The sequence below is a fragment of the Balaenoptera physalus genome (genome assembly GCF_965194825.1).
Source record: "Balaenoptera physalus genome assembly, chromosome: 4".
NCBI lineage: Eukaryota > Metazoa > Chordata > Mammalia > Artiodactyla > Balaenopteridae > Balaenoptera > Balaenoptera physalus.
Window position 1 is genome coordinate 69,781,390 of NC_138891.1, and position 11,809 is coordinate 69,793,198.

General features: G+C 37.0%; 1 protein-coding gene across 1 annotated transcript; it reads right to left on the bottom strand.

The window, feature by feature from the left end:
* Positions 1 to 1,156: 1,156 nt before the first annotated feature.
* On the bottom strand, positions 1,157 to 11,004 carry LOC309660645 (developmental pluripotency-associated protein 4-like). The gene is given in 2 exon segments (XM_082461591.1): positions 1,157 to 2,776; positions 2,779 to 11,004. Coding segments are annotated over 2 exon segments (702 nt in total). The 5' UTR covers positions 3,403 to 11,004; the 3' UTR covers positions 1,157 to 2,698.
* Positions 11,005 to 11,809: the final 805 nt, after the last annotated feature.

The window sequence follows — 11,809 nt, forward strand, 5'->3', positions numbered from 1 at the left end:
GGCACTTGGCCACAGTGGGAGATAGGGGAATCTTGCATCAGGATTATACGATTGACATCTTCACAAGAACCACATGCAACTTGGGAAGTGTGATTTCCCCAGAGAAAGGATGCTAAATTTTAAAAGGATGTTCAATTAAAGAGAAATTTTCCCCCTAGAGTATTTTTGATAACGGTATCTGCCAAGATTATCTCTCATGAGTTAGCCATTTCAGAGATAGCATATATCAAATTCCAGCACTGGCCTTATGTATGCAAGTTTTCAAAGCCTGAAATATTGTAAAAACTAATATTGATGAAGGTGCAGTAAGATGGGCCCTCATATAACTCTGGTGGTAGTGTAAACTGGTAAAACCTTTTGTAAAGCAATTTGATGCGTTAAGAAACTTAAAAGTATTTCACACTCTTGAATCCAGTAATTCCATTTCTAAAAGTGAATTCTAATAAAATAATCACAATGTGGATACATTTTTATGTGCAACATTTGTAATAATTCTGAAATAAAATAAATGTTGAGAAAAGTTGATTTACTTAAATATAAATATATGATGGGCTAATATGTAGATTACATGATACCCTCTTCACATGATTTTGCTAATATGTTATGTTTGCAAGGTTGAGGGAAACAAATCCCCTTATAAACTGTTGGTAAGAATATAAATTGATGCAAACTCATTGAGAGGAAATTATAAATTTTATAATCATGAAAATGTATATCAAAATTAAAAATGCAAATATAGCCTAGCAAATTTATTTCTAGGAATTTATCCCATTGATAGTCCTGTACATACCCAAAGAACATTCACTGCAATAGAAACGTTTGTTCGCAATAGAAAATATATGCAGTAAGTTAAATGTCCACCAATAAGGGACATATTTTAAAAATGCAGCACTTAAAAAGAAATGATAGGGGCTTCCCTGGAGGTGCAGTGGTTAAGAATTTGCCTGCCAATGCCGGGGACACAGGTTCGAGCCCTGGTCTGGGAAGATTCCACATGCTGCAGAGCAACTAAGCCCGTGCACCACAACTACTGAGCCCACATGCCACAACTACTGAAGCCCACACGCCACAACTACTGAAGCCCGTGAGCCTAGACCCTGTGCTCCGCAACAAGAGAAGCCACTGCAATGAGAAGCCCACGCACCGCAACGAAGAGTAGCCCCTGCTCGCCGCAACTAGAGAAAACCCGCTCACAGCAACGAAGACCCAATGCAGCCAAAAATAAAATAAATAAATAAATAAATTTATTTTTAAAAAAGAAGAAATTATCTATATCTCTTTTTTTTGAAGCGTAGTTGATTTACAATGTTGTGTTCATTTCTGCTGTACAGCAAAGTAATTCAGTTATGCATATATATATATACATTCTTTTTTTTATATTCTTTTCCGTTATGACTTATCATAGGATATTGACTATAGTTCTCTGTACTATACAGTAGGACCTTGTTTATAGAATGATCTATATTGTTATCTGCAAAATACATTCTATAAAAAAAGCAAGACATCAAATGCTGTCTATAGTAGACTCTCATTTATCTAATATTTTATGAATATGCTTGCATGAAATAGATACAGTTGTGTGGTAGACATGACTAGTATTCACTTATATCCAGTTCTCTTTTCCTTCTTGGACATACAGAAGATTATACTTTCTGAACTTCTTGCATTTACCTAGAGCCACGAAACTAGTTCTGGCAAATAAAATGTGACTGGGAGTGACTTTTGAGCTGACAAAAATGAAAAGCCCTTTTAAAACTCACCAGTCTCTCCCTCTGTATTCAAGCAAGGGCCTTGTGTTGAAAACGTGAAGCCACAAGATAAAAGCAGTTTGGGTGGCTGACACATATAAAATATCTGCCTGAGGGTCACAAGGACTGGCAAGAAGTTTGTAGGAACAAAAAATAAGTGCTTACTGTGTTAAACTATTATGGATTTTGGGTTTTCTTTTTTTTTTTAATTTTAAAATAAAAGCTTTAATTTCAAAATTTTCTAGTTGCCTTTTTACTAGAGGCACTGTAATTCATCATTCAATGTAGGACACTTAAAAAAATTATACGTAATTTACATATAAGTAAAATACAGACATCTTAAGTGCATAGCTCTGTGAATATTTACATATGGGTGCATATGGGTGCATCTAAGTAACTGCCACCCAAAACAAGGTCAGTTTACTTAATTATGCTGAGACAAGAGGCATAATCAGAACTGATTGCTTCCTTGTGAAAAGATCCTTTGGGGTAAGAATATTATCAGTGATATATTGTATGACATCGGGAAACACATTGCTGCCCTTACCATTCCTGGTGATGATAAATTTGAATGCTTGGTTAAGGGATACATAACCAAATTTGAACTTTTGCCTGTAAGCCCCATCTTGCCCAATGTAGAAATTTACTTGAGGCACTTTCAAGTACATTAATTCCATTCAGCGAATTGGCATTTTTAAAATGTCCCCATCTCCTTTCTCTTCTGCTCCCTTAGGTCTGGGAATCTTTGGAGAGATAGCCACTTCCACTTTTGTCAGTTCACAGGCTTTTTTCAAGCAACCCTGTAAGCAGGCTGTGCACCCTGTAAGCAGGAAGCATGGGGGGTGCGGAGCGGAGTTCAGCTGTCCAATGGCACCGTGGAGTTGATTTGCAGTCACTTCTCTATCATTAATTATAATCGTAGCTGTACCCTTTTTCCTGGTATTGTGATCTCACTGCAGGCTTTTCGTTAATACTTTATTCCTGTGTACACACTCAGGGCACAGCATATTGTCCTCCAGGTGTGGAGGTGTGGAAAATTGCTGGCAGGTAACAAGAAGAGTGCATTCACCCTCCTTAGTTTATCAGGCACCCAAGCCTGTCCAGTATGAAATTGTAAATGAACCCAGCCCTCTATGTCAGCAGGGAGACCTCTCCCATGAACCACGCTCCACCAGACCCCACAGGTCTCTTGTGATTGCACCGACTCCATCTTCACGGCCCTGGCTGTCATTCTGCTCCAAGAGGCAAACACAGCTTCCTGGTCAGGGGCGGAAGTTGATACAACCCCCTGAAGAGTAGGAGCTCCTTCAGGGGCAGGTGCTCCCTCCTCAGGAGGAGCAGCCCCTTCCAAAGACATCTGTTTATCAGAACATTCCAGAAGTAGTTCCGCCTTGTCCAACTTTGATTTTCTTCTCGATGGAGATAGGATCCTGGCCTCCTCGGCTGTGGCAGGAATGTTTTTTTGATGAGGGTAGGCATGTTCACAGAGTCCTTTATATCCGTCTAGTTTCAGGCCTTTGGTACTTAGTTTTAACTGCTGGCACCAAGCGCACACAACGTCCCTGTGAATCAGATTGACAGGTGGCAGTATAGAAGGTAAAGGAAGAATCGGCATTGTTTTCTGAGGTTTCACACTGTCACAACATCGTGGCATTTTTCGTGGACAGCAAGCTCTGTTTTTTTGTTTTTTTTTTTTTAGCAATCACCATTTTTTAAAATAATTAATTAATTAATTAATTTATGACTGTGTTGGGTCTTCGTTTCTGTGCGAGGGTTTTCTCCCGTTGTGGCAAGCGGGGGCCGCTCTTCATCGCGGTGCGCGGGCCTCTCACTATCGCGGCCTCTCTTGTTGCGGAGCACAGGCTCCAGACGCGCAGGCTCAGTAGTTGTGGCTCACGGGCCTAGTTGCTCCGCGGCATGTGGGATCTTCCCAGACAAGGGCTCGAACCCGTGTTCCCTGCATTGGCAGGCAGATTCTCAACCACTGCGCCACCAGGGAAGCACCCTGTTATTTTTTATAGATCTTTCTCTATTGGTCCCCTTTGCTGAGTTTTCTAGTATATCTGGTTTACTAGAAGCCCCCTGTCCCTCTTCGGCATCTACTGATGTAAGTTGGAATTTGCAGCTCATATATTCTTCCTCTGCCTTCTTTGTGGAGTTGCACTGCTTGTTGTCTGCACTCTCCATGCTCAGAAATTTCAAGGTTGATAAAACGGAGACTCTCCTTACTTCTTGATTTCGGGTTCTCTTTATCACAGAAAAAAAACATAGTCTATTCTAATTACCATAAGCAGTTCATTCGGGAAGCCAAATGTATTTAAAATTGGCTTGCTGTTGTAACATATAGACTGCAGATTGTATAATGACTCAAATGCAACAGAAGTAAATTTTTTTTCACTTATCAATTCATGGAGATTCTGCACTAACTGTAATGATGGAGGTCGCCATCCCTTACTTCATCTAGTCATTCAGGAACTCAAGGTGATCATGTTTGTTGTCTCTTTTCCCTGTGGCTTCCAAAGTTTTCTTGGATATTAAAATTCAGCTGAAAGAAGGGCAAAGATCACAGAGAATGGCATGTGGGAGTTTTTTATGGGAAGGCCTGGAGGTGACACAATACACTTTTACTTATTGGCTAGGAACTTATCACAAGGCCATACCTAACTGCCAGTGAGATTAGAAATGTAGTGATTTGGCTGTGTGCCCAGGAAAAGAGGAAATTAATTTTGTTGAACACAATTTTCCTGCCAGGGATGGAGGGACTTACTTTTTATTATATATTCAGTGATTACGCTTTGAACTTAAAACAATGGGCATATTTTACTTTTGGGTCAAAATAATCACAAAATGACATGAAAAAATGCTCTTGATGTATTTTTTACTTTAATTTTGTGAGTTTTTTTTGTTATTTTTAAAGTTAAATGCATGCCCTTTATAGAAAATGTAGAAAGTAAGATAAAAATAAGTAAGCAGAAGAAGTTATCCAGTAACCACCATGATCCCACCATAACGATCTTATGATGGTAAATGAAATTACAATCCCTATTTTATAATTGAAGATGGTAACTCCCAGGGACTATAATAAACTTGTCATATTTAGGAAGTGGTAGAGCTTAGAGGAAAGAAGAACCAGGGAAGCTTTCACAGAGGAGGATATAAGGATAGAAATGGAATTATTAATAAAGAAACACATTTTACAAGTTCTTTTAGAATTTTGCATTTCTAATTACACTGGGAGAAGGAATAAAACTAGAGAAACATGTAAGGTAAGGGAAATAATGCAATCAGTTTTACATATTTTATGTTTGAAGTACAAATTAAATATCTACATGTAACTGTCCAATAGGCGGTATGGACCTGGGTACTAGAAAGAAGACTGATCAGGATGTTGAGATTTATGTGTCACAATGACAGAGGTTTGAGGCACTAGTATTAAAGGTCATAGATAGAGTTAAGAAGAGGCAGGATCCTGAGCTACAACACAATTTACAAGTTAGATGTTTTTTGGATTGTTGAAGGCTAGAATTGGTTTTTATTTCTTTTCTTGATGCTTTGGTCTATTTCCCTGAAGAGCTCGCACTGGAACAGTTAGAGTTGGATGCAGCATGAGAGGCTGGCCAAGATTCTAAGTGGTGAAAGTGGCCTGATATTAAAAACATCCAGGTGTTCACTCCTACTGAGCCCCAAGGTTGTTATTCTTAACCATTGTGAACATCTGTTCCTATAAGTATCAAAAGACAGAGAACTTGGAGAACTTATTTTCCTTCTGGCTCTGCTACTAATTAGCTGTATGAGTTAGGAGAAATTACTTTTCCACCCAGGGTTCTGATTTCCTCATATCAGAAATGAGGAGACTAGACTAAATAATCTTTAATTACCTTCCAGCTCTACAACCCAAAATCTATGATGAGTCATAATTATTCTAAACTTCCTAAACTTGATACTCTCTTCTGCTTTTATAGAAATTATTACTTTTCATTCTAGATGTGTAGATGCAACCTTATGTAGATAAGGTTATCTACATCAATGTCTCATCACTCCTATTAGACCATAACCACCATAGGTTAGAAAAGCAACAATTATCTCTGTGTCTTCCTTGGTATCTAGTACAGAATCTTGCACAATATAAATTCAAACAAGGAACAAAGACACATTTTTAAACTGAAAACTTGGTGTGATGTGCAGATTTTTCTGATAATAACGTGCTAAAGTTTGAATCCATGATCCTGAAAAGCATATTCTAGAATCAGTGGACTTAAAGCATGATGCTTCCTGGACAATTGTAGAATAAGGTTTGAATAGCCCTACAGTATTTCTCATGCCTACAATACTAATGTATAAAAAATTCTCTGAAAGATATACCTCAAGTATCTATAACTTGGAGAATTTTCCCGATTGCATATTGTTCTTAGGGTGGCAATGTTCACTTATATTCACTCCTTCGAACCTTGGCCCTACACTGCTTTGACAGCTTGTCAGCAGTAAATCTAATCAAGGAGGGTTTTCCCTTTGGAAAACGTCACACAGCTTGTGTCACTAGTGAGGAAGAAAGGAAAATATAGCAAACTTACTTCATCCAATTAACAAAGACGTGTAGGTTGTCTTGTGCAGCTGGGCAAGTGGCAATGGAGGAAGTTAATTTTATGGTCTGTGAAAGCCTCTCATTTGTGGTGACAAACTCAGGAACTCAAAAGAATACTATAAACTCTCTCCAAACCATTTCCAATTTCTTTGCTTTGATAATTGTAGCAATGAAAAAAAAAATCTCTTTCCTTGTGTAAGTAGGAATGGTTCAGTATTTGTATCAACACATTAGAAATTACTCAATAACTCATAATTTGTCAGCATGGACCTTAATAGAATATTTAGGTTTATATCTTCCTCTTTGACCTTTAGACCTGTTGTATGGTGTTACACAAAAGGTATTAAAACTTTAGTTGTAAAAATGTTGGAATAAGTATAAAATCTAATACTTCTAGGCTGTGAATGCAAATTAGTTCACTGTATAGTGGCTCAGTTTTCTCATACATAAATGATTTTAACAGCCTAATATTTTTATTGTCATAAGATCATTTTGAGGATCTCCATATAACCATTTGTGAAGTTGTAAAATCCAAAATGTCATATCAATATAGGTGTATATATGGTTTTGCCATATTACTATTGTCAGTGAAATATTGCTCCCAATTAGTTGCAATCACTTATAAAATAGAATCTTACATCGTTACTGTGGTTAATGAGCCATTTTCACACAGATGTGTACTTAGAATTTTGCCATACTTTATGATCAGGCATTATTTTTACCCATTTTACTGATAAGAAAAGTGAGATGCAAAAGTCTTCAGAGATTTTTCTCAATAATACTAATCAAGTCTCAAGATCCTGTGGTACTTTAATCCAAATCTACTATTTTCTGCTTCTACCACGCTATTTTAAATAGGGTCATTGAGGGACAACATCTGTTGGGATGATATTTGGGCAAATCCCTGAATGAAGGGAGGCAGCAAGCCATACCAAGGTGTGGTCAAAGGGCACTCCAGGGTGAAAAAACAGCAAGTGGAAAGTTCCTGAGTCAGGGAAGAATTGTTGTCTTCAAGGAATACCAATAAGTCTAGTCTAGTGTTACTGAAGTCAAATGAATGAAAAAGTAGAAAGAGAGAAAGTCAAAGAAGTTGTCTATGAAATCCATCAGACCAAGTAAATGTTTGAATTATATTCTAAGAGTGGTGAAATGCCATTGCTATCTAAATAGGGAAGCAACATGATCTATCTTATAATTAAAGTAGATCATTCTAGCCCTGTGTGGAGCATGCCACCTAAAAGTGAAAGCAGGAACAATACTGGCAGGATAAGGGTAGACTAGAGCTTGGACTAGCATGACGGAAGTTGGGATAATAAAAAATAATCAGATTTGGATGATATTTTTGAGTAATGCCAACAGTTATATTTATTTGTTGAAAGTAAGGATTGAGAGAAAGTGTAATAAAAAATGTCTCAGGTTTTTGGCATGAGCAACAGTGCTAATGGTGGGGGAGACTTAGGAAGAAATGAATTTGGAGGTAGAAAATCTTTGGGCTTTCATATATTAAGTTTGAAGTGCTTAGACAGCCAAGTGAGGAGGTTGAATAGTCATACGGATATAAGTTTTCTGAGCTCAGATAATAAAAACAACAACAAAGAAAAACTCTTATAACCCTTGCTACATGCCATTAACTCATGTAATAGTTGATATTGCTTTGTATAAGAGGTCTGGCGGCAGGGTGTCAGAATACCTGAGAAATCATAGCTTAAGCAAAGAAGCTATCTAATAACCCCATATAACAATATATCTTCAAGGACTTGGTTCCAAGTTGGATTGTTTTTGATGATATCGAGTATCTAGACTTCTACTAATTTCTGTTCTGCCATGCTGAACATGTTGATTTTTTTCTTTAACCTTATTGTCTGATGGCCACATCAGCTTCAAGAAGTAAGCTTTCACATTTGCATTCAAGGCAGGATGAATGGGCCAAGCCAACCAAGCAAGGTCTTTTCTTTATCAGAGAGGAAATTCATCCCTAAGGGGGCTCTGATCAGACTGATGGATCCTTATTTTTTATTGGACTGATTTTTTATTTTTCCAAAGAATTAATGAAAGAAATTACCTCTTTTCACTTTCCTTTCACTGCTTTTAATCAGGGATTTACAGTTGATGTCTTATGGGAGGCAACTAAGAGGGAAATTATGTATTGGGTTAAAACATAGAGTTGAAAACACTAAACAAAAATGACAATCACAATCTCTTACCATACCCTATGGAGCATATTTGTGGTTAGTGGATACGTGTGTATGGATATGTGATTACATGTGTTTGTAACTATCACTTAGAAATTACTTTTAATGAAATGCCTCAAAACTCTGGAAACAAAATTAGAATAAACCATACCTTTACCTCAGGATTCATATCACACAACTGATCTTTGCCAACTTCCCTGTTACAGGAGAATATTAACAGCAGAAAAATCTATAGATAACAATTAAATATGAAGGTTCGTGCAATTTGTTTTGTAAGAGATGTAAGACACTGGAGATACCAAGATAATTTTTTTCCTCGATATAATCACTATTAGTTGTAATTTGTTTTAACTGCATACTTCTCTTGCTTTCCAAATTAGGCATTTTAAAATTAAAAATTGATTCTGTAAAACTCATCACCATACTGTAAATGTGGCTCTTTTGCCTCAGCTGCTTTTATAACCAGGGAAGCAAATAGCTAAGTTAATGAGGAAGTTTAAGGAGGAGGGAAATTTTCAAAGAAAAGTAATTAGAAGCAGTTCCCTTTGGACATGTTCCTAATATTTAATACAGGAAACCTTCAGTGATGTTTTAAGATTCACAGAAATTATCATGATATAGGGTAACTCAATATCAGACTTAGCATGGAACTTTTCACATAGTAGACAGAATGTATGTTACTGATTTTTATTACAGTCAGCATGATATATAGCAAATGGATTGATTGGCATTTTAATATTTCTTCAGCTGTTTTTGGCATGCTATTCATGGCTTGATATTCTTGTCTGATAGCCTTGTCACATTCTGAAGTTCAGAGAGGTGAATTAATTGGTTGAGGTCACACATTAGCAGAACAAGAAAAAAACTTCATTTTCTGACCCTGAGGTCAGCATTGAGGTTGGTAAAAGCCAGCTAGTGATGTTTTTCCTGCTCAAGATTTACCTGAATATTAGGTCATTTTGAAGAATGATTTTGAGGATAAAGAGGCTCCAAAAGAGGGGTGCTCATTCTCTTGACTTGGCATCTTTTTTAGAAAATCAATGCATCTGCATGTTTGGGTCTATTTCTGGATACTCTAGTTTGTTCCATTGATCCATATATCTGTCCTTAGGCCAATACTCCATTGTTTTGATTATTATAGTATTATTGTAAGTTTCAAAGTTCGGTGGTGTAGGTCATACAAGTTTGCTTTTCTTTTACATTGCTTTCACTATTCTAGGTCATTTGCATTTCTGTTTTTATTTTATTTTATTCTTTTGCTGTGCAAAATCAATGCTTTATTTATTTATTTATTTTTTCTCCCTAAACTTTTATTTTTTTTAATTTTTTTAATTTTTTTAAACCTCTTTATTGGAGTATAATTGCTTTACAATGGTGTGTTAGTTTCTGCTCTATAACAAAGTGAATCAGTTATACATATACATATGTTCCCACATCTCCTCCCTCCTGCATCTCCCTCCCTCCCACCCTCCCCATCCCACCCCCCAAGGCGGTCACACAGCACAGAGCTGATCTCCCTGCGCTATGCGATTGCTTCCCACTAGCTATCTATTTTACGTTTGGTAGTGTATATATGTCCATGCCACTCTCTCACTTTGTCACATCTTACCCTTCCCCCTCCCCATATCCTCAAGTCCATTCTCTAGTAGGTCTGTGTCTTTATTCCCGTCCTGTCACTAGGTTCTTCATGACCTTTTTTTTTTTTTTTATCCCTTAGATTCCATATATATGTGTTAGCATACTGTATTTGTTTTTCTCTTTCTGACTTACTTCACTCTGTATGACAGACTCTAACTCCATCCACCTCACTACAAATACCTCCATTTCGTTTCTTTTTATGGCTGAGTAATATTCCATTGTATATATGTGCCACATCTTCTTTATCCATTCATCCAATGATGGACATTTAGGTTGCTTCCATGTCCTGGCTATTGTAAATAGAGTTGCAATGAACATTTTGGTACATGACTCTTTTTGAATTATGGTTTTCTCAGGGTATATGCCCAATAGTGGAATTGCTGGGTCGTATGGTAGTTCTATTTTTAGTTTTTTAAGGAACCTCCATACTGTTCTCCATAGTGGCTGTATCAATTTACATTCCCACCAACAGTGCAAGAGTGTTCCCTTTTCTCCACACCCTCTCCAGCATTTATTGTTTCTAGATTGTATGATGATGGCCATTCTGAACAGTGTGAGGTGACACCTCATTGTAGTTTTGATTTGCATTTCTCTAATGATTAATGATGTTGAGCATTCTTTCATGTGTTTGTTGGCAACCTGTATATCTTCTTTGGAGAAATGTCTGTTTAGGTCTTCTGCCCATTTTTGGACTGGGTTGTTTGTTTTTTTGTTATTGAGCTGCATGAGCTGCTTGTAAATCTTGGAGATTAATCCTTTGTCAGTTGCTTCATTTGCAAATATTTTCTCCCATTCTGAGGGTTGTCTTTTGGTCTTGTTTATGGTTTCCTTGGCTGTGCAAAAGCTTTTAAGTTCAATTAGGTCCCATTTGTTTATTTGTGTTTTAATTTCCATTTCTCTAGGAGCTGGGTCAAAAAGGATCTTGCTGTGATGTATGTCATAGAGTGTTCTGCCTATGTTTTCCTCTAAGAGTTTGATAGTGTCTGGCCTTACATTTAGGTCTTTAATCCATTTTGAGTTTATTTTTGTGTATGGTGTTAGGGAGTGTTCTAATTTCATACTTTTACATGTACCTGTCCAGTTTTCCCAGCACCACTTATTGAAGAGGCTGTCTTTTCTCCACTGTATATGCTTGCCTCCTTTATCAAAGATAAGGTGACCATATGTGTGTGGGTTTATCTCTGGGCTTTCTATCCTGTTCCATTGATCTATGTTTCTGTTTTTGTGCCAGTACCAAACTGTCTTGATTACTGTAGCTTTGTAGTATAGTCTGAAGTCAGGGAGCCTGATTCCTCCACCTCCATTTTTCGTTCTCAAGATTGCTTTGGCTATTCGGGGTCTTTTGTGTTTCCATACAAATTGTGAAATATTTTGTTCTAGTTCTGTGAAAAATGCCAGTGGTAGTTTGATAGTGATTGCATTGAATCTGTAGATTGCTTTGGGTAAGAGAGTCATTTTCACAATGTTGATTCTTCCAATCCAAGAACATGGTATATCTCTCCATCTATTTGTATCATCTTTAATTTCTTTCATCAGTGTCTTATAATTTTCTGCATACAGGTCTTTTGTCTCCTTAGGTAAGTTTATTCCTAGATATTTTATACTTTTTGTTGCAATGGTAAATGGGAGTGTTTTCTTAATTTCACTTT